At 38.5% G+C, this 25405-nt stretch overlaps 4 protein-coding genes across 4 annotated transcripts in view; all 4 read right to left on the reverse strand.

The window, feature by feature from the left end:
- LOC140321817 (olfactory receptor 1J1-like) overlaps positions 1 to 4275 on the reverse strand; it is a 6440-nt gene extending 2165 nt beyond the window's left edge. The window contains exon 1 of the mRNA XM_072398599.1: positions 4144 to 4275. Coding sequence (XP_072254700.1) covers positions 4144 to 4275 — 132 coding nt within the window. The remainder of the gene's footprint in view (positions 1 to 4143) is intronic.
- Positions 4276 to 7215: 2940 nt separating this feature from the next.
- Positions 7216 to 8181, reverse strand: LOC140321818 (olfactory receptor 1G1-like). The gene has a single exon (XM_072398600.1). It carries the CDS (start codon positions 8179 to 8181, stop codon positions 7216 to 7218), a length of 966 nt encoding a protein of 321 aa, XP_072254701.1.
- Positions 8182 to 12698: 4517 nt separating this feature from the next.
- LOC140321820 (olfactory receptor 1J1-like) lies at positions 12699 to 13658 on the reverse strand. The gene has a single exon (XM_072398601.1). It carries the CDS (start codon positions 13656 to 13658, stop codon positions 12699 to 12701), a length of 960 nt encoding a protein of 319 aa, XP_072254702.1.
- Positions 13659 to 21433: 7775 nt separating this feature from the next.
- On the reverse strand, positions 21434 to 22384 carry LOC140321821 (olfactory receptor 1G1-like). Its single transcript, XM_072398602.1, is given in 1 exon segment — positions 21434 to 22384. A coding segment is annotated over 1 exon segment (951 nt).
- Positions 22385 to 25405: the final 3021 nt, after the last annotated feature.

Here is a 25405-nt window from a genome sequence, read left to right on the forward strand (position 1 = left end):
AAGTCATTTGCTATTTGTTAGCAAATGTTTTGAATCCTGGACCAGATCCTGATGAAAGTGTATCCTCTCCAGCCCTGGACAACTTCAATAAATCATGCCCATAGTACTAGAAAAAAAAATAGAGGCAAGGATTTATTTCAAGAATTAAGATACCGCTCAGGGTACAGCAGTGTAAAACTGGCAAGCCGCAGGACAGGTAAATTTATGGATAATATGACTTTTATGTTCTCTATGGGGGATGAGGCAGTACAATTTATGTCAGAGATAAAAAGCTTTAATATACTAAAGGGTGTATGCTGTGTGTATAGCAAACTGGATTTTTTTCTACCTTAAATATTTTCTTGTTGCAGCTACCAATGAATTCAGTTTAAATTTTCAACAGTGGAAATGATCCGTTGGCTATATGGTTTGTAATGACCTTTTTATTTATTATGTATTATAACTATTATTGTTATTTTTTGCTACAGAAAAGCCATAGATTTTGTAATATTATTTGTGAGTTTATATTTGTTGTGTAGAATAGGTTGTTACTGGTAATATTTCCCCCCTGGTCTAAGTACAGTATGAGAAATCACCCACTTACGGAGGTTTTACTTTCCTATTATTGACAATTTTTTATAGTTTGTAAAATGCAATCCTAAGATCTCTAATTGTAATAAAATCCTCATTGACCACCAGACCCAAAAAAACACATTTCACATTGGTGCTTCAATAAATATTTATATCGTTTTATATGCAAGCAGTAACACTTCATAAACGGGTTTAGAAAATTTCATTCTTCCCCATCCCAGCATGTACAGCCTTTTTTTATTGGTATAATGGAATTTTCCTATTAATATCAGGGGATGATATGTATAATATTGTTACCCTAGAATGAGTTCTATAGGTCACTTACCCAATCCTGAAGTAAGCTAGCGGTCTACCATTCATAGACCGCTCTCCATATATAATTTACATCTCCATTTCTTTATGGGAAATGGGTGCCATCAGGGAATTTTGCATTTCTTATTTAATGATGATTCCTTTATTCTCCAGTGTTCAGTCTCTAACAATAAGGATTGCAATTAATGCTAAAAATATAAAATATTACTGATTTTGCTATCATAATTTCAACCTGCAATATAATTTACATTGTTTCATATTGGATAACATGGAATCCTTTTGCCCTTCTGGTCCTAAAGTGATCCATTAACATTGGTGGAAGCTGACACCCCTTGTCACTATAAATACAGTATATATATATATTTATAAAATCCAATCCTTTATAAAAAGAAATAGAAAAAAAACTCTGTTCTGAATCATATAAGGGAATTATTGCCAAAATAATGTAGCCACTGCCAACTCTCCCGCCCACCCCTTTGGCCTCTCCAATTCCTAAAAAATGAAATGTTCTAAAATAAAGTAAGGATAGTTTTAATCTTTTGGCAGCTGGTGTGCCATTCCTCCATGTTTCAGTGGCATATCTAGCAGGGCCCATGTCCAATTTAATAATGATCGACTGCAGGAATGTGCAGTCCTGCTGCCCCCATGGGTAATTCATCAGCCCTGCACAGGCAATGCTACCAGCTTCTTGCTTCATTGCTTAGTGCCATGGCACTTATTTTTTTTTCATGTGTGTACATTTTTTCTCACTCTCTTTCTCCTTTCACCTTGTACCAGAATAGTAAGGCACTTGTCCCTTTTGCCTGAAAATTTAAGTATGGAGAGGGCACATGGCCATCTGGTCTGGGTCTCTCTTCTGGAGAGCCCTTTGCTCAGTTTCTTGGTGAGGGCCTGGCTCCAATCGGCCCTCCAAAGTATTGGAGCTTCAGCCAGGTGGGCTCAGTTTTGAGAAGCCTTGTCCCCTGTCAGGGTGGGTTGAGGCAAAGAGGCCATAGTCCTTTTAAGGACGAGATTATCTAAGGCGCCTGGTGCAATTTGTTTGTGTGGTGCACTTCACTTTTTTGTTCCACTGTATTTCGATTGACTTTTTTTATATTACGAAGATGTGCTTACGCACTGCTTAGAGAATACTACTACTAAGTGATTTGCCAAGTGCTTTATTCACAACCCAACACAAGTAATTCAAAAGTGCATGACAACACCTTGATTTGTGTTTTACAGTACTTAATCATAAGGAGGCGTGATGAGATAGATGGCAACAAGACCAGTCAGGGAATGGCATGCAGAGCAGTTGGGGTAAAGCATTTGTTGGATTGTCAAAACAGAAACCTTTGGGATGACCAAGCATTGAGGTAGAGCTCTGGAGGTTGCAGAAGAGCAGAACATATCTAACGTGGCCAGAACTCCTCATATTGGGCCTGATTTATTAAAGCTCTCCAAGGCTGGAGAGGATACACTTTTATCAGTGAACCTGTGTGATTCAGCAAACCTGGAATGGATTTCTTCAACGTCTTCAAAGAGAGATTTACTAATCAGGCCTATTGTCTCTTCCCTTTTCTAGAAGCCATATTTGCCAATTACCGTATTTTTTGCTGTATAAGACACACTTTTTCTTCCCCAAAACTGGGGGGAAAAGTTAGTGCGTCCTATACGACAAATGTGTTATAAAATAATTAAAATATTATACTCACCCGATACCCGATCCTGCGTGTGTCTCTGGCTGCATGCAGCGTCTGTCTCTTCTCTCCTCTGCCAGCATCGAGTCTTCTCCTGTCTGTAAAGCAGAGCGAAAGAAGCTGGCACAGCGCCCCCTGCTGTTCCCTGTCCTAACTGCCGTACAGTGGAAAAAAGCACAGAGTGATCAGAAGGGGAATTTGAAAGGCACAGAGTGATCAGAAGGGGAATTTGAAAGGCACAGAGTGATCAGAAGGGGAATTTGAATGACACAGAGTGATCAGAAAGGGAATTTGAATGGCACATGAGTGATCAGAAGGGGAATACCGGTATGAATGGCACATGAGTGATCAGAAGGGGAATAATCTTTCAGAATCTTTTTTTTCTAGATTTTCCTCCTTTAAAATCGGGTGCGTCGGTATATACCCAGACTCCACTTCAGTCTTTGCATTGCTACACAACATTGTTCTTTACTGCATCTTCTAACAACGTTAGTCATGAAATTTACTGACTGATATCTCAACAGCATTATTGTCCACTTAGTGCTTACCAGCAGGTAAGAAGGTGAGTCAGATCAAAATGTATTTCAATGTAAAGCAGGAAAAGGAATACAGGAAACTTATGTCAGACTTGCTAAGAGTTATAGATATGAGAGGAAGTAGATGGGTGGGTAGCAAGTAAAGTGTAGAATAGAGCAGGAGAGATGTATTGTTATTTGTTAGCAAATGTTTTTAATCCTGCACCAGTTCCATTCCAGGTTTGCTTGATCACCCAGCTTCACTGATAAAAGTGTATCATTTCCAGTGTTGGAGAGTTTTAAAAAATCATGTATCGCTTAACTGGTTTCGAGGCTCTTCTCTTTATGGTGGGATTGCACTTAAATAAGGAGATATGAGATTGGAGTATACTATCTGGCTTATACAGTTATAGGCTTTTTATTTCCTAAACACCAGGTAAACATAAAATGATTTGGTTCATGATTTATGAAAAGAAGAGGGCGATCTTGACAGACATTGTAGATGAATTCCAACTGACATGGTCTACTTGGATTGACCACTATGTGCCACTATGGGATAGTATCTATATGGTATTTAAATTTTCTGGGGACTAGATTATTATTCCTATTGTTTGTATGGTAAAATAAAATGAAGATCTTTTTGGGATAGTAACATATCAATTCTAAGAGTTTCATACTGCTACTTTTTGTAATTGCATTTTTGTAGGTTTTTTCCCCTGTACACAAACTTGTTATCTACAGTTTTGTACACTGTTCTGTTGTTATCAAAAATGTGGTACAAATGGACTTTGCCCAGTGTAAAATATTGCTTTTTATCGAACATAATATTAAAATATCTTGTACTCACAGTCCAGAGAATTTGGGCTATAATTTGCCCACAGCTTGATAATGGTGTCCAAATTCTTTAACTGAACATGATAGAATAAATGGATGGGCAAGAATTTTGTAAGACACAATCAGCTTTGCCTGATAAAGACAATCCATGAAGATATAAACAATTAGGGACAGTTCACAGTACCAAAATATGGAGAAACAGGAGAGCATTAGGCTAGAATTATGTGATATTATACCTTCTGTAACCAGCCACCTTCCCTGATCGAGCAAGATTTGTTGTGTTCTCGGGTCAATAGATTTGTAATGATAAATTTAGTCTCAGTTTCTGGTTCCTGTCGTCCTAGTTGTAGATCTGGTGAATCCTTCATAACTGAAGATTTTATCTCCTACATTTAAAAGTTCCAGTCTTGCTCTACACAATACATTCCTTATCTAGTGCTAAGCCAGACCTGGGAGGTTGTATTACGAAACTACTTCTAGAGTGTCCCTCTAGATCAGAGGTAGGCAAACTCCGACCTTTAGGCTGGATACAGCCTAGCCAGTATTCCAGCCCAGCCTAATGCCCCCCTAGTTATTTATTGTTTTAATCCGGCCTAATTGAATTGATATGTTATCGTGAGTTTCTGCGATATCATCAAGTTCCCGCACAGTAACCTCAATTATTATGCCTAAAGAGCAGAAGCAATGCGCAGCTACCAGTCCCTGGAAAGTTGACCTTAAATGTTGTGTCTTCAACCCCGAATGGACTGACAAATTATTCTTTGTCCAACACAGCGACAAAACCCTGTGTTTAGTGTGCAATGACACCAACAGCACTTTCAAGCGGTCGAATCTCAAGGGGCATTTCGATACCGGACACACGCACATGTACAGAGACTTTCATTGACTTCTACTGTCAGCTGCCACATGCTCAGTTTCCAATGTTGTTAGCCTGTGCCAAGCGTGTGATCGCAATGTTTGGCAGCACTTATTCGTGCGAGCAGCTGTTCTCCAAGATAAAGTTTTGTAAGAACAAGCTGTGCTCTTAGCTCACTGACAATCATCTTAATGACATTCTGTTGGTGGACTCCTCATCATTAGAACCTGATATTGTATCTGCCCCTAAGAACATGCAACATCATGTGTCCCATTGGTCGTACTGTATTTTTAAATAAAAAAACTTTCTTTGGACACCTTGTTTCTTCTGACCTAGTGCGCCTTCTTGACCTCCTGAAATGGGCTAGTAGTTCAAAAAGTTTGCCGACCCCTGTTCTAGATCTTTGTTTACAGTCATGTGGACAATAGCTGCAACCAAGCTGCCCATTATATTTGCCATCACTAGTACGAGCAGGGCGGGAATTCTACTTTTTGCTCCCCTAGGCCAGCACACACAGACAAAACACACCACTAATACTTTTACGCAAGAAAAGAAGAGGTGAAGCAAAAGGAGAGAAAGAGGGGGAAGAAAGCAGGAGGAGGAGGAGAAGGAGGGAAGGGTGGGAAAGAGAGAGGAAGAGAAAGAGTGGGGGGAGAGAGGGAAGTAGCGGGGATAGAGAGAGAAATAAGGAGAAAGCGGCGAGAGAGGAAGAATTGAGAGAGGTAGAGAGAAGTAAAGCGAGAGAGACCAGAGAGGAACAGGGAGGGGGAAGAGAGGGAGCAAGGGATGAAATATAGAAGGAGTAAAGAGAGAATGAGCATATAAGGGGGGATAGAGAGGGCAGAGTGAGTGTGTGGGAAGGAGAAAGGGTAGAAAGAGAGACAGGGAAAAGGGGGGACAGAAAGGGAGGGGGGAGAGAGAAAGAGGAAAGTGAGGGAGAGAAGGAGAAGGGAAACAGAGGGAGGGGAGGGCGGAAAAGGGGATAATGATTAGAGAGGAAGATGAGGGAGATGGAAGAGGAGCGAAGAGAAAAGGCAGGAGAGAGTGAGAGAAAGACAAAGAGAGAGGGAAAGTAGAGAAAGAGGAATAGAGAAAGAAAGTGAGAATGGAGAGGGGAGGGAAAGATAGAGAGGACGGTGAGGAAGGAAGATGGGAGAGAAAGAGATTGAGAAGGGGAGAGGGATAGAGAGAGAAAGAGAGGAAGAGGAAGTGGAGAGGAGTGAGAAGGAAGAGGGAGATGGAGGGAAAGATAGAAAGGGGAGGGAGAGACAAGGAGGGAAGGAGTGGGATTAGAGAGGACAGACCAGATGAAGAGAGGGAGAGAGGAAAGGAGAGAAAGAGAGGGGGAGAAGGAGAATTAGAGGGAGTAGGGAAGAAAGAAATAAGGAATAGAAATAGGAAGGAAGAGAGGGATAGAGAGGAGTAAGAAGGAAGAGAAAATGGAGGGAAAAATAAAAGGGAGAAGGAGAGACCAGAGAGGGAAGAGAGAGGTGGTAAAGAGAGAAAGATAAATTTGATGAATGTGTTAAGATATGCATCATGATGGACATCTACCGTATTTTCCGGCGTATAAGACGACTGGGCATATAAGACGACCCCCAGCTTTTCCAGTTAAAATATAGAGTTTGTTGCACTTAAAAAAAAACAGTAACAAAGAAAATTTTTACTTTAAATAATAGAATTGTCTACCCTTCTATGTAAAGTAGTCACACAGCGCCACCTAGTGGCTGATTTGTAAATCACAATATTCTATATCACGCATATAAATCCATACCGCATGGCTCACAGCGTTCCCGAAACTCTCCGACGGCTGACTCTTGCTAACCCGAGCTGGGATCTTCTCCCCGCTCAGGGGATTTGTAAGTACTCGGCGTATAAGACGACCCCCAACTTTGGCACAGATTTTTCGGGGTTAAAAATTCGTCTTATACGCCGGAAAATACGGTATGTGTCATGATGCATGTAAGTATATTATGGTATATTTATGATGTGTGCTGACATTCAATATAAAATGCACTGCAATACACATTAGTCCAACCCAACGTGATAAGGAAAGTTTGAATAAACAGGGAATTTTTAGTCTGAGAAAGGAACAAACAATAGAACATAAGTTAGGCTATACATTTCACCCAAAGGAACAGGGTAGGGTATATTACAACCAGATAAACCACAGTAACATAATGCAATATAAAAAAACAGTCACATGACAAAAAAGTCTATATGCAATAACAGTGTGAGATGGGTCGCTGGTAGCTTGTCTGCATTTTTACAGTTTACAATAACCCTTCACCACATCCCAATGAAAAAACTGTGATTAATCGCTTCATAAAAATAAAAGGAAAAACATTAACATTGAGATGACAAACAAGGACAAAGACAGAAACATAGGAGAAGGGAAAGGGGGAAGGAATTAAATTTGAATCTAGGAAGGTACACTGACCGTATCACAAATTTATCTTAATATCATATTAGTTTTGTTGCGAGAAAAGCATTTTATGAATAATTTTTTCAGAGTCTTTTTGAGACTGTATTTCACATCTTGGTTCCTTAGGCTGTAAATAAAAGGATTTAGCATTGGAGTGATGATGGTGTAGACCATGCTAACAATACGATCATATTGGGAGGAGATATCAGATGGAGGGCGAAAATAAATGAAAATGATGGTACCATAGAACAGGCAAATCACCATGAGATGAGAGGAACAGGAGGAGAAGGCTTTACTTCGGTTGCTACCATTTTTTATTTTCAGTATAGCCCATCCAATGAGGACATAGGAGATGAGAATGAAAAGGAATGGAATGTTTCCAGCCATAGAACCTTCCGTGTATATTAGGAGCTCAGCTAGGGTAGTACTGGAACAGGACAACTTGATAAGAGGTGTCAGGTCACAGAGGAAATGGCGGATCAGTCTGTCCTCACAATAGGTTAGTGCTGACAAACTAAAACTATGTAATAAGGAATGGAGCGATCCTGCCACCCAGCACAATGCAGACATCATAACCATAACTTTATCAGTCATTAATAATGTATAGCGCAGGGGGTAACAAATAGCCAAATATCGATCACAAGCCATGACTGCCAGGAAAAAACTCTCAGTGACCCCCAGAAACAGAAAGAAGAACATCTGCAGGAAACAACCAAGGAAGGAGATTGAGGTTCTTCCATAAAGAATGCAGGACAGAAGCTTGGGAACCGTCACTGTAGAAAAAGAGATGTCCACTACTGACAAATTCCCTAAGAAGAAATACATTGGTGTGTGCAAGTGTGGAGAAAGTTTAATAGAACCCAATAAAAGTAAGTTAGCAGTCCATGTGAGGGTGTATATAACCAGAATGGTGGAGAAAACAGCAACTTGGTTGTAGTGAAGGTCTGAGAAGCCCAGAAGAATAAAGCCGGAGGTTAGATTCCCTTTTTCCATTGGAAATTATCTAATAATGAACACCATCAGCTAAAATATCTTCACATTTCTTTATTTAATTTGTTTTTTTCCATCACCAAATATTTACTAGTCAACAAGGTCAAGTAAAAGAATAATACCACCAAATCACGATATAGAAGACAACCGCAGAATCACATGGAGGTCCAAAAGGAATAAAGCCAATGGTTTGATTTAGTTTTTCTATATAATTGTCTAGAAAAAAACAAGTTTAGTTCAATTTTTTTTTTAATTTATTAGTGATAGTAAACCACCACTATGATTAGCTGTCGGAAGCATAGGTAGGTATGTGTAGCCATTTTCTGGTAATAAATATGCCCCGTTGGCTTGAAATTTCTCCTTTTTACACCTTTAGGTCAGACAGAGGTGGTCAATTTCAGATAATTGAGGGAAGAATTCACCTTTTTGGATAATAACACTCAAGGCAAGTTCCTATCTTTTGCCCTATTTTTACATATTCTCACAGGTTTATTGGTGGGCTTTACTTTAATAATATTTGATTGTGATCGGTGGGATGTGTTTGAATGGATGGTCATTGATTGTAATAAGGTCTCTGACCAACAGATCCAATAGAGTGTCACTTGTCGTTTATATACGTGAAAAAAACTTGCTATAGGTTTATAATATATTTTATACTGGTATATATATTATAATATAGTATATACTAGTGGTATTATAGTATATAGTTATAGTATAATAGTGGTACTATTGCCAATGGGCTTACAGCCAAATGTATACAAACAGCAGTTCCTACGGTTTGGATTAAGTGTTGTCTTTGGTTGGTGGTGTGGGGGCATTTTTGCTCCCTACTGACCACAAGACAATGAAAATGCTCATCGACATTTTCATTGACCACTGGCCTACAATAGTAGCAATGGTGGGTGCATGGACACAGCAGGCAATTAGCTGCCCTTGGTGTGGATATAAGATCTCCCAAATGTTGCCTACCTCGCCAACCACTTGGCTTTTGCCAAGGCATGATCCTTATTCATTGTTTGAACCAAACATTAGCATGTTTGAGCAATACCCGTTTAAATCTTTTTATCCTCTTATCAGACATATCTGTAATGCAATCCCAACTGCAAATTGAGGGGTATTAAAATCCTTCTTTTTTCCCCCTATGCCAGTCTGTGCAGCATTTCTATTGGTGTGGGGAGCCAGATTGGGTTCTATACGTCAGTTATCAGTTCCTAAAGAAAGAAGAAAATTTTCCACACTTAAAAAAGATCTCCATATATAATGCATGACTTCCTTTATTTCAGGGAACTGAGTGTCACCGGGGATATTGTATGTCCTAATTAAAGATAATTTCATAATTCTCTTGTGTTTTGTTCCAGTTTTAATAAGAAAAATTGTCATGAATACTAAAAATAATAATGATCTCATTTTTCTATAATATTTTTTGCCTTTCTTATGATTTACATTGTCCTATGCATTATGTTTTACACCTTTACATAAATAATACCAACATGTATTGCCAACCATCGGTGATAAAAGAGCAAGACTCTAGACACAGACGCGTAATACTGCCCCTACTTATTGCATTCATAAGAAGAGATTTTCTTGAGGTTGTTTTAGCAAATTGGGCAATTTTTGGCTATTTTGTAAATCTATTTTGTAAGTTAATTGCTAGGGATGAGTGAGCCAAATTTTTACCTTTGATCTTTCTTGCAGAACATGTAAGCGAGAATGGCCTTGTGATTCGCCACAAGGTCATGTTCTCGCCGAACTCAGATGATCTCTCAATGGGTAATCTCTATTAAGAGTTCATCTGGTGTTCACCTGCTGTCACAGCTGATTGGAGGCACCTGAATGCCTCCAATCAGCTGTGACCGCAGGTTCCCACGGTCCCGGGGGAGCATGGGAGCCTGCACTTCAATGAAATTCGCGAAATCGGTTCGACGAAATTTCGTGGACCCATCGGAATTTCAGATGCATTCTCCCTCATCCCTATTAATTGCAAAGCCATTGAATGTGGCATTATTTTTCAAATTAATGCATATCTGTAACAAACTACAGCCAAGGAAAGAAGAACTTTTTAAGTACCGAAGTACAGGAATATTAAAATATTAAAATGTATTAGAATAAATCTTTAAAACATATAATTGATAAGAAAATACAAAAACCTGATATAGATCAAATTGTACAACCATTTACCAGCATACACAAAATAAAATTGTGCTACTCAACGCGTTTCACAGCAGTAGTCTGCTTCTTCAGGAGTATACAGTGGCACATATATTAATCTTAAACTATGTTGAGGTAAATGCCATAATGTCCCAGGGGAATTTAAACAATCCGAAGCAGGAGACACAAGCAGAGACCAATGAGACCAAAGAATATGGCCAATTTAATATAGCCACTGGTAAAAATAACCTTAAATTAATAGTTGAGCACTTAATCAAAAAGAAGATTTTCCCTCGGAAGCCCAGATCCAGCGTAGAGAATTTCACCAGCAAATACTCAAAAATGTTGTGGTCCAGTCAAAAAGTTCCTGAGATTTCCCCAATTGATCTTAATTAAAGTTTAAAGTTATTGAACTTTTTTTGACAGAATAAGTTTGGTTAAGGATTGACCTGGAGGGTCTTCAGAGGGGCTACTGAAAGTAATTAGTTCCAGAAAGAGTTGAAATTTAAGTAAGCTTAGAAGGAATTGCAAAATTTTGAAGTTCATGGATCACCTTGAAGGAATAAGTCACATGGGAAGGAGCTTCTAGGATTGCTATAAGATCATTCTGGAAGGTGAAAGTAAAAGGAAAGTTGCCCTATCTGTCCTCGCTTTTGTTAAGGTATAAAGATTGTTCTAATGTAAAATTTGTCATGGCAGCTTGGTGAATTAGAGGATCTTTTAGGATCTGGATTTGTGAGATGGTTGTGAGATGGTTATGAGGTAGTATGATGTTTCTCCTTTTGGTGTTGGTTGTTTTACTAGGAGTTTTGCCCCTTGGTAAGGCACAGATCATTAGTTGAAGATGTCCTTGAGCTGATGGGTTGGGCTGGGGACAGGGTGGATTTTACTCAAATCTCTTAAGGCAGGGGTGCCAAACTCAAATACACAGAGGGCCAAGATGAAAAATTTGGACAAAGTTGTGGACCAATCTTGATATTTATTGAAAAAATATCTACAATTGAGGAAGGTCACTAATGAATGTCAACAGAGGAGAGGGTGCTTGTGGGTCCTGACTGACGCTTCAGCAGAGCAGCGCATGCACTGTCAACAGGCGGGCCAGCTCTAGCAGACATTTGGTATTTTTTCGTGAGCCAAATATGATTACAGTGCGGGCATATTTGGCCCATGGGCCTGAGATTGACACCCATGTCTTAAGGGGTACCAACACCAAGCTGTTTTATGTGGGTTACGTTACTAATGTTATTATTTGATAATTATTTTATGGTTGGTAAAAAAAATGTCTGCTGCTGCTTTTAAATCTATATTACCTCTAAAATTGTCTCTTATACTCCCCCTTTTTTCCCCTTGTACCCCAACAAAACTCCCAGACCCCCGACTTGGAACACATTCGCCTTGTCAGCTATTTATTAAATGTTTATATATGCATAACATTCACAAAAATAATTCACATAAACAAATAGGAATTTCTCAAACAACATTGCCCATGTTTAAACTACTGGCACCTTCTTTGGTTGCAGGTTCTTGAACAATATATCGTTTGGGTTTGCACCTGGAATGATCCTCCTGCTCCCAGGCAGACCACACTGAAAAACCCTTGTCTTTCCTAACCTCTGTCGCCATGTTCAACACAACTACTCGAGGTGCTACGTCTAAGGTAGGTCCTCCCACCACCATGACGATCATTGGCATTCTGCCTCTAAAGCGCTTAACTCCTACCCTTACTATCACAAAAGAGGGAGGGAAGCTGTTCAACTCCTTTTCTGGAATGTTCTCTCTTTTAACTTGTCCCCTATTTCAAATAACCCCTGCCCCATCCCTTCCAACAACTCCCAGTACTCAGTACATAGTGTGAAGAATTCCTCTTACATTGCTGGCCATTGGGAAGAATGTAACCCTTACAGCCAAAAAACCCAAAACCAATAAAATTACCTGAGTGGCACAAATTGCTCAATGGTGATGGAACCTCCAGCAACCCTTAGCAGTCCACGAAACCCTGGTTGACAAACACTGGCATCCTACTGGTATACATAGGTTGATTACAACAGACAATTGGACAACTGATTAAAAAAAACTCTATATAGGTCTTTGTTGCAGATGGGTAGGAATACATCTGTTTGTCTTGGTGTTCATGGTCGTCAGGATTTCGGGTGATGGGAATCCAAAAGTTTGACCTTCAACCACAACTGCTATAGAAGTGAAATCTTCTATTGAGGACATAGGAAATGAGGGAAAACCTCAGCATTGGGGGCATAGCAAAAAATAAATAAATAAAGCAAAGTTTAAACTTCCAAATATTTTAAAATATTTAGTGACTTTGTATATTTGCTTGAAGTTGAGCCTTAAACAAACTGGTAGCTTTAAATTCAGCATCACAACTCATGAGAATAAGGATTAACTGTTTTGTGAGAAATGCTTTGCATGATGAGCTTTTTGAGAGTGTTTTTTACGTCTTGGTTCCTTAGGCTGTAGATGAAAGGATTCAACATAGGAATTACGATGGTGTAGGCCATGCTAACAATGCGATCATACTGGTAAGAGTAGTTTGAGGGAGGACGGAGATAAATAAAAATGATGGTGCCATAGAATAGACAAATCACCATGAGATGAGAAGAACAAGAGGAGAAGGCTTTGCTTCGGTTGTTGCTGGTTTTTATTTTGACTATGGTCCATCCAATGAGGACATAGGAGATAAGTATGAAAAGGAATGGAATAATGATAGCTATAGAACCCTCGGTAAATATTAAAAGCTCAGCTAGTGCAGTACTGGAGCAGGACAGTTTGATGAGAGGTGTCATGTCACAGAAGAAGTGCGGGATCAATCTATCCTCACAATAGGTTAATTGTGACACAACATAAGTGTGCAATAATGAATGCAGAGCTCCTGCCACCCAACAACTACTAGACAAGATGACTATAACCTTATCATTCATTAACGATGTGTAGCATAGGGGGTTACATATAGCCAGATATCTATCAAAAGCTATGGCTGACAAAAGAAAAATCTCTGTGACCCCGAGAAACATAAGGAAAAACATCTGCAAGAAACAACCAAGGAAGGAGATTGAGGTTCTTCCATGAAGAACATAGAACAGAAGCATGGGAACCGTCACTGTAGAGAAAGAGATGTCCACTACTGACAAATTCCCCAGGAAAAAATACATTGGTGTGTGCAAGTGTGAAGAAACTTTAATAGAAGTCAGTAAAAGTAAATTAGCAATCCATGTGAGGGTGTATATAACCAGAATGGTGGAGAAGAGAGCAGCATGGTTGTAGTGAAGGTCTGAGAAGGCCAGAAGAACAAAGCCGGAGGTTAGATTTACTTTTTCCATTGAAAAGAGTGATATACATAGAGTAGATTTCACTTTTACTGTAGAATAATAAAAGAGGAGATCCAATCTCTGTGCATTTATACATATGCAGATTCCTGTGTTTTGCCATTGCCGAGCAGCAAAACAAAGTATCTTTAATATTTTACATGTGTTGTCTTTCTATGGGATGTCAAAGCTTCAGGGGATCTCCAAAATGAGCAACCTGACACCATGGCTGAAAGAAAACAGAGAATTCTTCACATTTCTTCAAAGAAAATTCTGACAGAAATTAAAGTGAATGTCCATAAAAGTCTATATATAACCAGAATTAAGAAAAAGAGATCAGGATAGTACTCAGGAGGGTCAGAACACTTTAAAAAAACAATGCTGGGAGTTATAAGGAACTTATGCCTAATGTTCTAGATCTTATTGAAGTTGTTAGGATCTAGGTTCAGGAAAAACTTCTATTTACAGAAGGGCCAGCCTCACACTGTTGGGTTACATGCTTGTTTATGTCTGGGGCCCTTACAATAATAAATAATAATAATATTAATAAATAATAATATTTTTTTGGGGGGGGGGGGCAAATATCAATATTCTCCTCCTCAATATGCTGATAGACTAGCTTATCATTTATTTATATTTATATTTTTATTGATCTAGATATATATATTACAAGTACCAAACACATGTTGCCAAACTACTACCCCTGAGGAAGCCCAACAAGGCGAAACACATCGGGTACTAATCATCAACATGATTTAATCATCATAAATATGTGGTAATAATATATATGCTGTGTTGAGATGAATTATGTCTAGTGCCTCCTAAAGGCCAATTCAACAGTCGGGGGTCCCCAGATATGTATTGGTGCAATGTATTATGTTTTTGGTGCAAAAAAAACCTTACCTTACCTTACCTTTTCCTTCTCTCTATGTTGTTTGATATGCTATATTTAGGGTTAGGACTTAGTTCTTTGAAGAACTTTTTGTTATTAATTTAGATTTCCCCATAATTCATTACTTTAGCCCTTACAATAATATCTTTTCCATGCTTACTCGTAAGCTTCACTCGTCCTTCTTAGTCTGTCCCATAAGATGATCTGGGCTGTGCTAACAGTTTAATTCTCCAAAAGACCTAAATTATAGTTGGAGAACATCAAGGAGAGAGAAGAGGAACTCCACCGCTGCTGGGGGGTACTAAGGGGTGAGGTAAGTAGAAGAACTATTACCCCTAGACATAAATGAGCATTTACCCCTTACAAGGTGCGGGATAGTGCTTTGGGCCATGAATGTGGATGGACCTGCTGAAAGGGGAACTTTTTCCTTTACCTGGAGTTTGGCACCATGGAACTTCTATGCACATTGTTCTTCTACACCATTCCTGGCCTTATGTAACTGCTAATATATTGAAGCTCTCTACATAATTAGCTCAAATCTGTTCTGATGTTAAAGGCTACTGCATATTTTCAGTGCTCCTACATCAAAAAAAGAAAACATTTTATAATCTTCTAGCTAGAATATTATTTGGAGTCCTATGAAGTGACTTTATGATAAGCTTTTAAACAAAAAGCCCATCCAAGAGCACATCCAGCCGAGTACCTAGAGACTCCAAACCCAGGTTGTTTTAAAATGTAAGCAGCTTTGTTCCTGGCTTAGGCCCACATTATTTCTTATTTTTATTTCTTGTTTGATGCGCCATCTATCAATATTTTTAAATACTATTAGAGTTTTTTTGGGGGAGGGGTCTATGCATTCCTAATAAAGTTGCCCAATGGCAGCATAGTAAAAAGATTCTGCGTATCCTTGTATAACTAAGCAAGAGTTGACTTTCTGTTTTAGTGTCACATGTTAAATTTAAGTTTCCCATCACATTTTCTATAGAGGACCTTAAAGCTGGGATAAAAATCTGTACAGATCGTAGAAGAAGGAAACATGTAATATCAAATCCTGATGATATTTGGCATCATGTATCTCAATTTTACCTGGAAAAAAGAATAAATGACCTGGAGAGGGTTATGTATATTGGGGCCGCTGCAGATTTCTGGTTCTTTATTTGGGATCTAGGTCCTGGAAGGAATGGGTGGGCCAGGCGCTCTTCCCTTTTCAGGCTACAAATAAAGGATTGCTCTGGAGCACCTAGGTATTGATAAGCAGGCCATTGCCACAAGGGGGAAGATGAAGCCTGAGGACAGGCGGCTCAGGTGGACGGGTGGTGTGCAGCCTTTATGCTGGGAAAGCCCAGGAGGTCTTCAAAACTTTAGATCTGTGGGATCAATAGAAAGTGAAAGAAAGCCAGGAGCCTAATTTGTGTTCTATCCCATCATGGTGTGATAATGCTGATCCTCTACGAGAGAAAATCCTGGAATTAGCGTTTGATGTTTTTTGTAAATAAAAGTTGCCAGAGCACCCTGAAATTAAACTAAAGCCTGAAATATATCTCTGCAGCGAGATGAAATATCTCTGTGTTTGAAGCTATTCCCTCACAAGGTGTTTTATTCACCTTTAATTTGCATTTCTGTTAAAGGAATTTTTTAACTTTAAAACATATCTAATCCAAAACTGAAAATCTTACACGTTACAATTACAATATTACATGCTCACCAGTCCTTAGATGTTCTGGCTGCAATAGTCTCTTCTAAGAATTTTTTCAGCAAATACAATGATACCTGTTGATCTTTCCCAGAATTGCTTATTAGATTTCCAAGGGCTGAAAGACAGCAAAGATTTATTTCCCATCTTTAAACTACTAAACTACTAGTCCATCAAACCACTGTATAATTTAAACAAAGTCAGACACGCACAGGTTCTGCCTGCATGACAACCATTGATTTGAGCAATGTTCGGCCAAACACAGACCCATGTTTGGCTTTGGTCGAAGTAGTTGGCCAGGTAAGCAACATTTGGAATCCTAAAAACAGAACCATTGTTTGTGTACAACAGACTGTGCGGCCCTGGTCAATAAAAGTTCATTTTTATCAGTTGGTGTTCATTGTGGGGAATCACCAGGCAATAAAAACATATATTTTTGGTGAATACTTTTTTGGACAAATAGGTTGACTTGATGGGGTAGATGTTCAGTTCTATTAAACCAAACTGAACATTGGATATTGGTTGCCACAGAGTAGTTGTTTGATTATATTTGGAACCTGAACCATAAGAAGCAAACTTTTCCTAAATAAAGTGTACATATCAAAGAAGAAATTTGATACTTCGCAGAATTATCAGATTATTATAAAGGAAGGAGAGCCTGAACAAAAGTTAGGCCAACACATTCCAAAAATCTGCAATATTCATTACTGATTACTGTGCAAAAATTACACCCCTGACCCCATAAGCTGCTATTTATCCCTTTAACAGAAATAACTTCTAGTAGGTATTTTGCACAAGAGGTATTGGGTTTCCTTCCATGGGCTGCCAATTTTAAAATCCCTACATTTTTAATTGGAATCAAACTGGTATGAAAAACCTATGTATTAATTAGTATGTGTTGCTTTTTTATACATTCCTACATCTTGCTATATTCAAGAGTAAGTCATGTATAGATGATTTTAAGGCCTGGAATATGTATTATTTATTGTGTTTTCCAGTCTAGTTGAACTCCAGATTTCAACTTGAGAAATCCGATCCACTAAAATCTGATTTGTCCATCTAGTATATGTTTAAAATCTTGTAAAAAAAATTATGTAAATATTGATTGTAGCAAATCCAAAACCATCTAACAAAACAAATACTTCCTAATTTCTTTTATGACGCCGTCCTTCAGTACATATGTACATTGTAATCCTATTGATATCCCAACCTTTTCATTCCTTTTTTAAATATGAAGGAGCCTCTACCTCCTCGGTGAGGAATCTATTGGTTTATGTGACAATATTGGATTCCATTTACCATTTCATGAAGGTAGAACGATATCTGTCAGATATGGGCAGCTCTCTATTTATAATGTACGGCTTTATCAGAGAACATGTCACCAGGGAATCTTATACTTCTTAATCTTCTTAATAAATTAGGTATTTAAAATTCTCTTGTGTTTTTGCTTTGATGTTAAACAAGAAAACTTTATGAATCCTAAAAATATCACAAATCTAAGTATCCAAAAAAACATAAAAGTTTATTCTTTATTGAGAAAAGTAAACGTAATTAATGTTACAATCTATAGGAAACATAATTCTGAAATGAAGAACAATGTGGTGGGGGTTGGCAGGAGGGGTTTTGGTTTTCTTGAGAAAAGTAAAATAATCTGATATTACAATATATATATGATAGATTGAGAAACATAAATCTGAAATGATGGTGGTGGTTGATGAAAGGCATCTGCTTTTCTATTCTAAATTATTTCAGGTTGATGTGTCACCATTAAGATCCACATTTGATCATGAGTTTTGAGTGGGTGACACTTGGATACATCATGAATTCTGTATGTAAAAGGTAGCAATGGCTTACTGGCGACGTGTCTGGAAATTCTACTTCTGTATTACAAACAAATCAGCAAAAGCCATTCCCAAATCCCCAGAATTCTGAAAAAAGGTCAACTACAGCTATGACTGGATAAAAAACCATTTAAACTAATAAACTAAAGTTTATTCTATTTTGAGAAAAAAAGGACTTCATATTTCAATCTATACGATCGATCAAGAAACATAAATCTGAAATGAACAATGTGGGGGTGCAAGACTTTTGATGTCTTCCATTGATGTGTTAGCAGTCAGATCCAAAATGCAAAGGTGTTCCCAGATCACCAGATTACTGACAAAAGGTCAAATACAGCTATACCTGGATAAAACATTTTAGGTAGGTAGAACTTTTCCATGTATAAATTTTAACAATTAATATTAAATATTTGGCATCCCCCTTTATTTCTAGAACTATCAGTAAGCTAAGACAGTACAGCCCTGCATGAATCTTGATTGGTTGGTATCTGCATTTACAATAGATATAGATAGATATAAATATACAGGTAGTCCCCGGGTTACATACCAGATAGGGACTGTAGATTTGTCCTTAAGTTGAATTTGTATGTAAGTCAGGACAGGTACAATATTTTAATAAATGCATCTAGGACAGATGTTTGTCTCAATATATTATTAGGCAGCATGGTGTCAGTTACTTTAAAAAATACTCACTGAGTTAAAAAAAAAATCTTTATGGAGCTTAGACATTTAATAACTTCTGGAGCAAACTGTGCTTTGATATGCAAAAAGAAACAACTGCAGAGTTTGTCTTGGTTATTAAAGAGTTACAAGATGTTACAGAAAAAGTTCAGTCTCTAAGATCACCCAAAAACTCTTCTGCAAGTCATGCAAGCTCCGTTCGTATCCAGGAATTGTTCTTATGTCAGATGCCCTTAACTCAGGGACTACCTGTAAATATATATATATATATATATATATATATATATAGTTCAGAGGAAACTAAACTCTGAATGAGCAATATTTACCACTGAGCCAGAGAAGATAAAGCGAAGTCAGCACCACTTGAACCCAATAAGCACTCAGTCTGTTGAAAGCTTTGGATCAACTTGATAGACCGGCAGTTAGTTTTGTACTCATGACATGCCATAAATTACTGATGGGAAGGAATGAGCAAACTAGAAATCTGGTAAGGTTATGGAGGCCAAAATGTCATTTTTAGTATTTAAAAGTCAAATTTTGGCAAATAGTGTGAAAAAGTAAAAAGGAATCCTGGCACTGCCAAGGGGGACATGGGCCAACTAGAAAATAATAATTATTTACTATATAGTTAGTAAAAAGGGTCTATCAATGGCAAAATCGAAATTAGCTACAGGCCTGGGGATACCCAATTTCAATGGATGCAACAAAAAAGCCATTTTTCATGTAGGTTTAGTAGTAACATATGCTATTTATTAATTAATTGAGTAGTAATTAAGTAGAAATAAGCCTGCTTTGACCAGTGGATAGAAATTAGCCAAAAGTTGCTGAGGCTGTCCATGTTTTCACTGTCTTTGAAACTGCCCTGTGGCTGACTAATTTCCATCAAACTCGTAAACTAAATACACATGAGCCACTTTACAGATGTTTTATTACATATTATATTTTTAATGATCAAGACTAGTGTTGGTGTTCGAAATCGGGTTGTCCCAAAGAAAAATTGGGAAAAAAATGTAAAAAATGTGTTAAAAAAATTATAATTTTAAACTAATTTATTGAATGTTTGTGTTTTTTTAACTAACTTTTTTTTTTTCAGGTTTTCCCACAATGACATTATGATTCCCCGGGCTGTGCAGTCGTTGGAATCCTCCTGTCACTGCGGGATCTCCGGGCACTATAGGTAATGAATGAGGACTTGTCCCCATTCATCACCTGTAGTGCCCTGTGTTATTGGATAGAGTTTCTCTATCCAAGAACACATAGTTCAGCGCTGCAACAGCAAATAGAGAAACTCTATCCAAGAACACAGGGCACTGTAATATAGTATAGTAACAGTAGTATAGTGCCCGGAGATCCCACAATGACAGCCCAGGGAATCATAATGTCATTGTGGGAAAACCTGTAAAAAAAAAAGTTAGTTAAAAAAAACACAAACATTCAATAAATTACTTTAAAATTATTTTTTTTTTTTTAAACACATTTTTTTTCTCAAATTTTTACTGCTGAATGCTGTGTTTTTTGGGTCGGGTCTGTCCGAATTCGAACAGCCATATTCGGGTTGAATATAAGGACAACCCGAATTCGAACACTAATCAAGACTAGGCCAAAATATAGTAAAACATCAAAACGTAATTTATTTTTTGAAGAATTAGAAGACGATAAAGAAATGGCATTAGGTATCTAGTTTGTCCTTTTAATATGCATATAGGTGGTTAGAAATTAGCCTATAGGTTAGAATATGCATATAGGTGGTTATAGTCAGTGCGAGAGATTTAATGTGAGGTAGTACCAGTAAGTACTCAATAATTTAGGTATTATCGCTTATTTCTGTACACCTTGCTGCAGGATCAGAGAGACCAAGTTATCTATGGCCATTCCAAAATAGGACTTGATAAATAAAAAATATAGCCAATATACCCCCCAAAAATCGCCAAAATCCCACTCCCCAAAACAAACTGATATTTACTTCTTAAAGAAACTCTTTCAGTAGAGAAAAACACAGTTTGCTATGAGCGAGACAATAGCTAAAGATAATTGCTACCCTCAAATTAGTACAAACTACAAATCAAGGCCAAACCCTATCCCCACACGCCAAAAAAGATTACAAAAAAACAGTAAAGTAATAAATGCCCAAATGCCCACTGATACCAACAAATTGATTACATTACTGTGGTTGGTCTGTGCACACCCCTGTTATATTGAAGGGGTCACTCCTTCCAAATTCTCTTCTATTAAACCTCCAGAGCCCGCTGGCTATGGTGCAAACATCATGAAGATCTCCAGAAATCCAAGGTCCTGGAACTCAGTTAAGCTGGGCCAAAAGCCCCAAGCCGTCTAGCGTTGTTGACTCCTAAGTCTGGAACCAAAAGTCTTTAATTCACTTATTTAACCACATTTAACCACTTGCCTCAAAGGGCACCAAACCCACTGGCTAGCTAGGAGACAGATGCATACCATTTGGCTTCCCTCACTCTAGAGTCAGGAACTCTTCTTTGTAAAAGTTGCCAGTCAGTTATTCACAAGAGACAACTATAATCTAGAATCATAGAAGAATCTAGTAGAATGTTGTGAAGCACCAGTGATGAAAGTTGATGAGGTAAAGCCTCCTAAACTTCTCTCTCCTTGATGAATATAGTTAAAATGTTTGTATTATTCTTGCCACACATTCAGAAGAAGGCTTAATTGTTTAGATGTGAATAAAGCATTGTATGATGAGCTTCTTGAGACTGTATTTCACGTCTTGGTTCCTTAGGCTGTAGATGAAAGGATTCACCATTGGGGTGATGATGGTGTAGGCCATGCTAACAATACGATCATACTGGGAAGAGTAATCCGAGGGAGGACGGAAGTAAATGAAAATTATTGTACCATAAAAGAGGGAAATCACCATAAGATGAGAAGAACAGGAGGAGAAGGCTTTGCTTCGGTTGCTGCTGGTCTTCATTTTCATTATAGCCCATCCAATGAGGACATAGGAGATGAGAATGAACAGAAATGGAATAATTACTATATTAGAACCTTCTGTGAATATCAAGAGTTGGGTTAATGTAGTACTGGAGCAGGACAGTTTGATGAGGGGCGTTGTATCACAGAAGAAGTGCGGGATCAATCTGTCCTCACAGTAAGTTAATTTGGACACATTATAGGTGTGCAATAATGAATGCAGTGCTGCTGCTATCCAACAACTACTAGACATGATGACCATAACCTTATCATTTATTAACAAGGAGTAGCGTAAGGGGTTACATATAGCTAAATATCTATCAAAAGCCATGGCTGATAAAAGAAAAATTTCAGTAACTCCTAGAAATACCAAGAAGTACATCTGCAAGAGACAACCAAGAAAGGAGATTGAGGTTCTTCCGTGAAGAATTTAGGACAGAAGCTTGGGAACTGTCACTGTAGAGAAAGAGATGTCAACTACAGACAGGTTCCCTAAGAAGAAATACATTGGTGTGTGCAAGTGTGGAGAAAGTATAATAGAACCCAATAGGAGTAAGTTAGCAGTCCATGTGAGGGTGTATATAACCAGAATGGTGGAGAAGAGAGCAACATGGTTGTACTGAAGATCTGAGAAGCCCAGAAGAATAAATCCGAAGGTTAGATTTATTTTTCCATCCGGAGGATCAGGAGGCATGGTTAAGAATTCTCCTAAAAAAGTCAGTTTTTAAACATCCAAAAAAGTTCTAATATAACCAGAATGGAGGATCAGAAAACCTCAGAAGAACAATGCTGGAGGCCATGCTGGAAGTCCCAGGTAGATAATCTTTTTCAGACCTTATGGTGAACCTTTGATCCAAAACAAAAAGTAAATTGCCAAAAAAGTATTATGCCAAAATGCAGACACACCAAAGTAGACACCCAGCAGAGTCCCTAGGCACCCCAAATCCCAGAGTATAATTACCAGCTTCAGAATTTGCTTGCTCCCTGCACTCACTTCTTAATCCCCTTTTCTTTTGTTCTATCAGTTAGGGTTTCAAGTTGATAGTAAGAGTTTCGTTTTAGGAAGAAGAGATGTAATCTAGACCAATGGACCACAAAATGTGTCTATTGGTTGCATTCTAGAATAATCAAAGATTTTGGTTATGCCTGCAGTGTAGCAGAAGCAACATTTCACCTTCTGCTTTAGGGCCACAGGCTGACTTTCTGCTTTCCATCATATTTTCAATAAATCCCCTAAAGCTGATCTCTGGGGTAATACTCTGTTGAAATCAGGTGTTTTATTCAACTTTGTGTTGGTATATTGATTTTGGAACAGATCTAGGCCCAAAACCAAAAATTTCATATACCACTCTTTGGATGTTATGGTGGCATTAGCCCTAGTTTTTCAGTAAATACAAAAATAGCTGTTGATCACCCCCCACTCCTCTATTAGCGGCAAATATTAGAAGCCTAATCCTCTCTAGGTGGTATCACCGATGTCCTCCTCTGTCATATGGCCCTTCTGGTCTGAGATTACAAAAAAAATAACGGACTACACAATCTCTGAAGACCCAGGCTTTTTCCAGCTCCAGCATAGTTCTCTATCCCCCAAATTTCATATAACTTCAATAGTGCAACTAAATTCAACCAGGGCCTGTATTTCACTAAATTGGAAGTCAACTACATGCCTCTGTGGCCGAGTGGTTCTATATTGGTAATGAGATTAGGCTCATAGAAGATCTTACTTCCATCTATAAAATGATACATTGGAAGCCACTTGGTTTTTTTGGGAAACTCCTTGTAGACACCCCTGAATATAAGAGATATCTGGCTTTTTAGATATGCACTTCCCTTTTGCAAATGGAATTAAATGTTCTTGCCATTTTTTCATTCAATAAGTTCTTACCTTGGCCAAGTCCACGTTTTTCATGCATAGTGTCCTACCATGTGCCGTGTACAAAGTGTTTCTTGGTTTAAATCTGTTGTAGAAAAAGTAATGCATTGCGTTATCTTTGACCTCTGGTTGGTATGTCTATATGGCTTTTGAAACTTGCCTAAATGAATAAAGATTGTTCAGCTTGGACCTAAGTGGTGGCAAAGTAAGTAATATTTGGAAGCTCAAAAAACTACTACTGGTTGTATACAAGGGATTGTGTGCACTTAGTCAATTAAAGAGGCATTGAAAATCTTCATTAGTTGGTGGTCATCAGTGGGCAGAACTGTCCTGACCAACCTGTTACACTTGCCTCTTCCTCACTAAAGTGCAGGCGCCTCTCTTCTGTGCATGCAGGCAGTTCTGACCCTGGCCGTGCCTGCTCTTCCAGATGAAATCATTAACGCCCTTTCACCAGCCAATCAGGAAACAGCTTCTTAATCATCCCTGGCTATTTAGCTAGCTCAGACACAGCACTCATTATTCGTGCAATGTGTCCCCACTAGTGCCAAGCCCCTAGTTCCATTGAGCATTTCCTATACACCTGTTGGTTTATTCAGTGCTTTCCCTGTCCAGTTCCTGTGTTAACACCTTGTTGCCCAGTCTGTTGTTTCCCAACCAGTTCCCTTGTGCTGTTCCAGTGTTCCTCTGTGTCTGTGGATATTCCTGTGCCTCCTGTTGCTTCCAGTGTTTCCTGTGGTCCCTGTGTCTACGGTGGCCCCGGTGTCACTGTTGTCTATTTTTTGAATCCCTGATATTTGACCCCTGGCTTGTGACCTGACCTTGCTTGCTTGCTACCTGCTTCTACGCTGGCCTTCCTTGACAATTTTTCTGCTTAGTGATTTGGTACTGCGTATCTTCCTGCTCACCAGAAACCAGTAACCAGCAGAGCAAAATCTTCACCACTAGAGGTTCTGGAGAAGACCTGGTTGTTGCTTAGACTCTGCGCTTGGCCCTTCTCAGGGCTCAAACCACTTTTGTGCAAGCCGTAGCGCCCCCTAGAAGCTCCGTTCCCCCAAGTGTGACACAGCTCATAAGAACACCAAGGAAGAGAGAGAAATGAGATCTAGGTGCAATATTCTAATATATATTGTATGACTATTGTAATATTTAACTAAGAGGAAGGTATGTGACAGAGCTGTAACTCCGTACACAAAAGGTAGATACGCAGGGAGAAATTTAAGATTTTGATGTTTCATCGTACTGTCATCGTGTACATTTATCAAAGTGATCTGATTGAACAATCTGCTGTACCGCGGTACAAAAGTCTAGAAAGTCCCTTCTCATGGCACGTTATAAAAAGGAGACCCTCACCTGGCAGAGCTAATTCCACCCAGGGGCAGGCGTGTCGTCTAGGTACCTTGTGGGCCCAGGTGTCCTTCTGTCCGGGCTGTGAAAATGGACTCTCCAGTCTAAGTGTGATGCGGATGCAGCAATATCTGGTGATATATTACTTTAATGGTTTGTTAACGATTCATGAGACCACATTGAGCCGATATTGATTATTGACTCATGAGCCGTGGTCACTAGGGACTGGGACACTATTGTATTATTATTATTGATTGATTATTGATTCATGAGCCGTGGGTCGCTAGGGCCGTGAACAGTATTGTATAGTGATTGATTGATATATGCAAATGTAATGTGTGTGATGAGAAAAATAAACATTTTGATCAACCTTATTGCTTGTGTGACTTTGTAAGAGACATTGTATATTGTGGGAGATCCTTGTATATTGTGAGAGATCCTTGTATATTGTGGGAGATCCTTGTATATTGTGAGAGATCCTTGTATATTGTGGGA

Source organism: Pyxicephalus adspersus, chromosome 1 (assembly GCF_032062135.1).
Source record: "Pyxicephalus adspersus chromosome 1, UCB_Pads_2.0, whole genome shotgun sequence".
In the NCBI taxonomy this organism is placed as follows: Eukaryota; Metazoa; Chordata; class Amphibia; order Anura; family Pyxicephalidae; genus Pyxicephalus; species Pyxicephalus adspersus.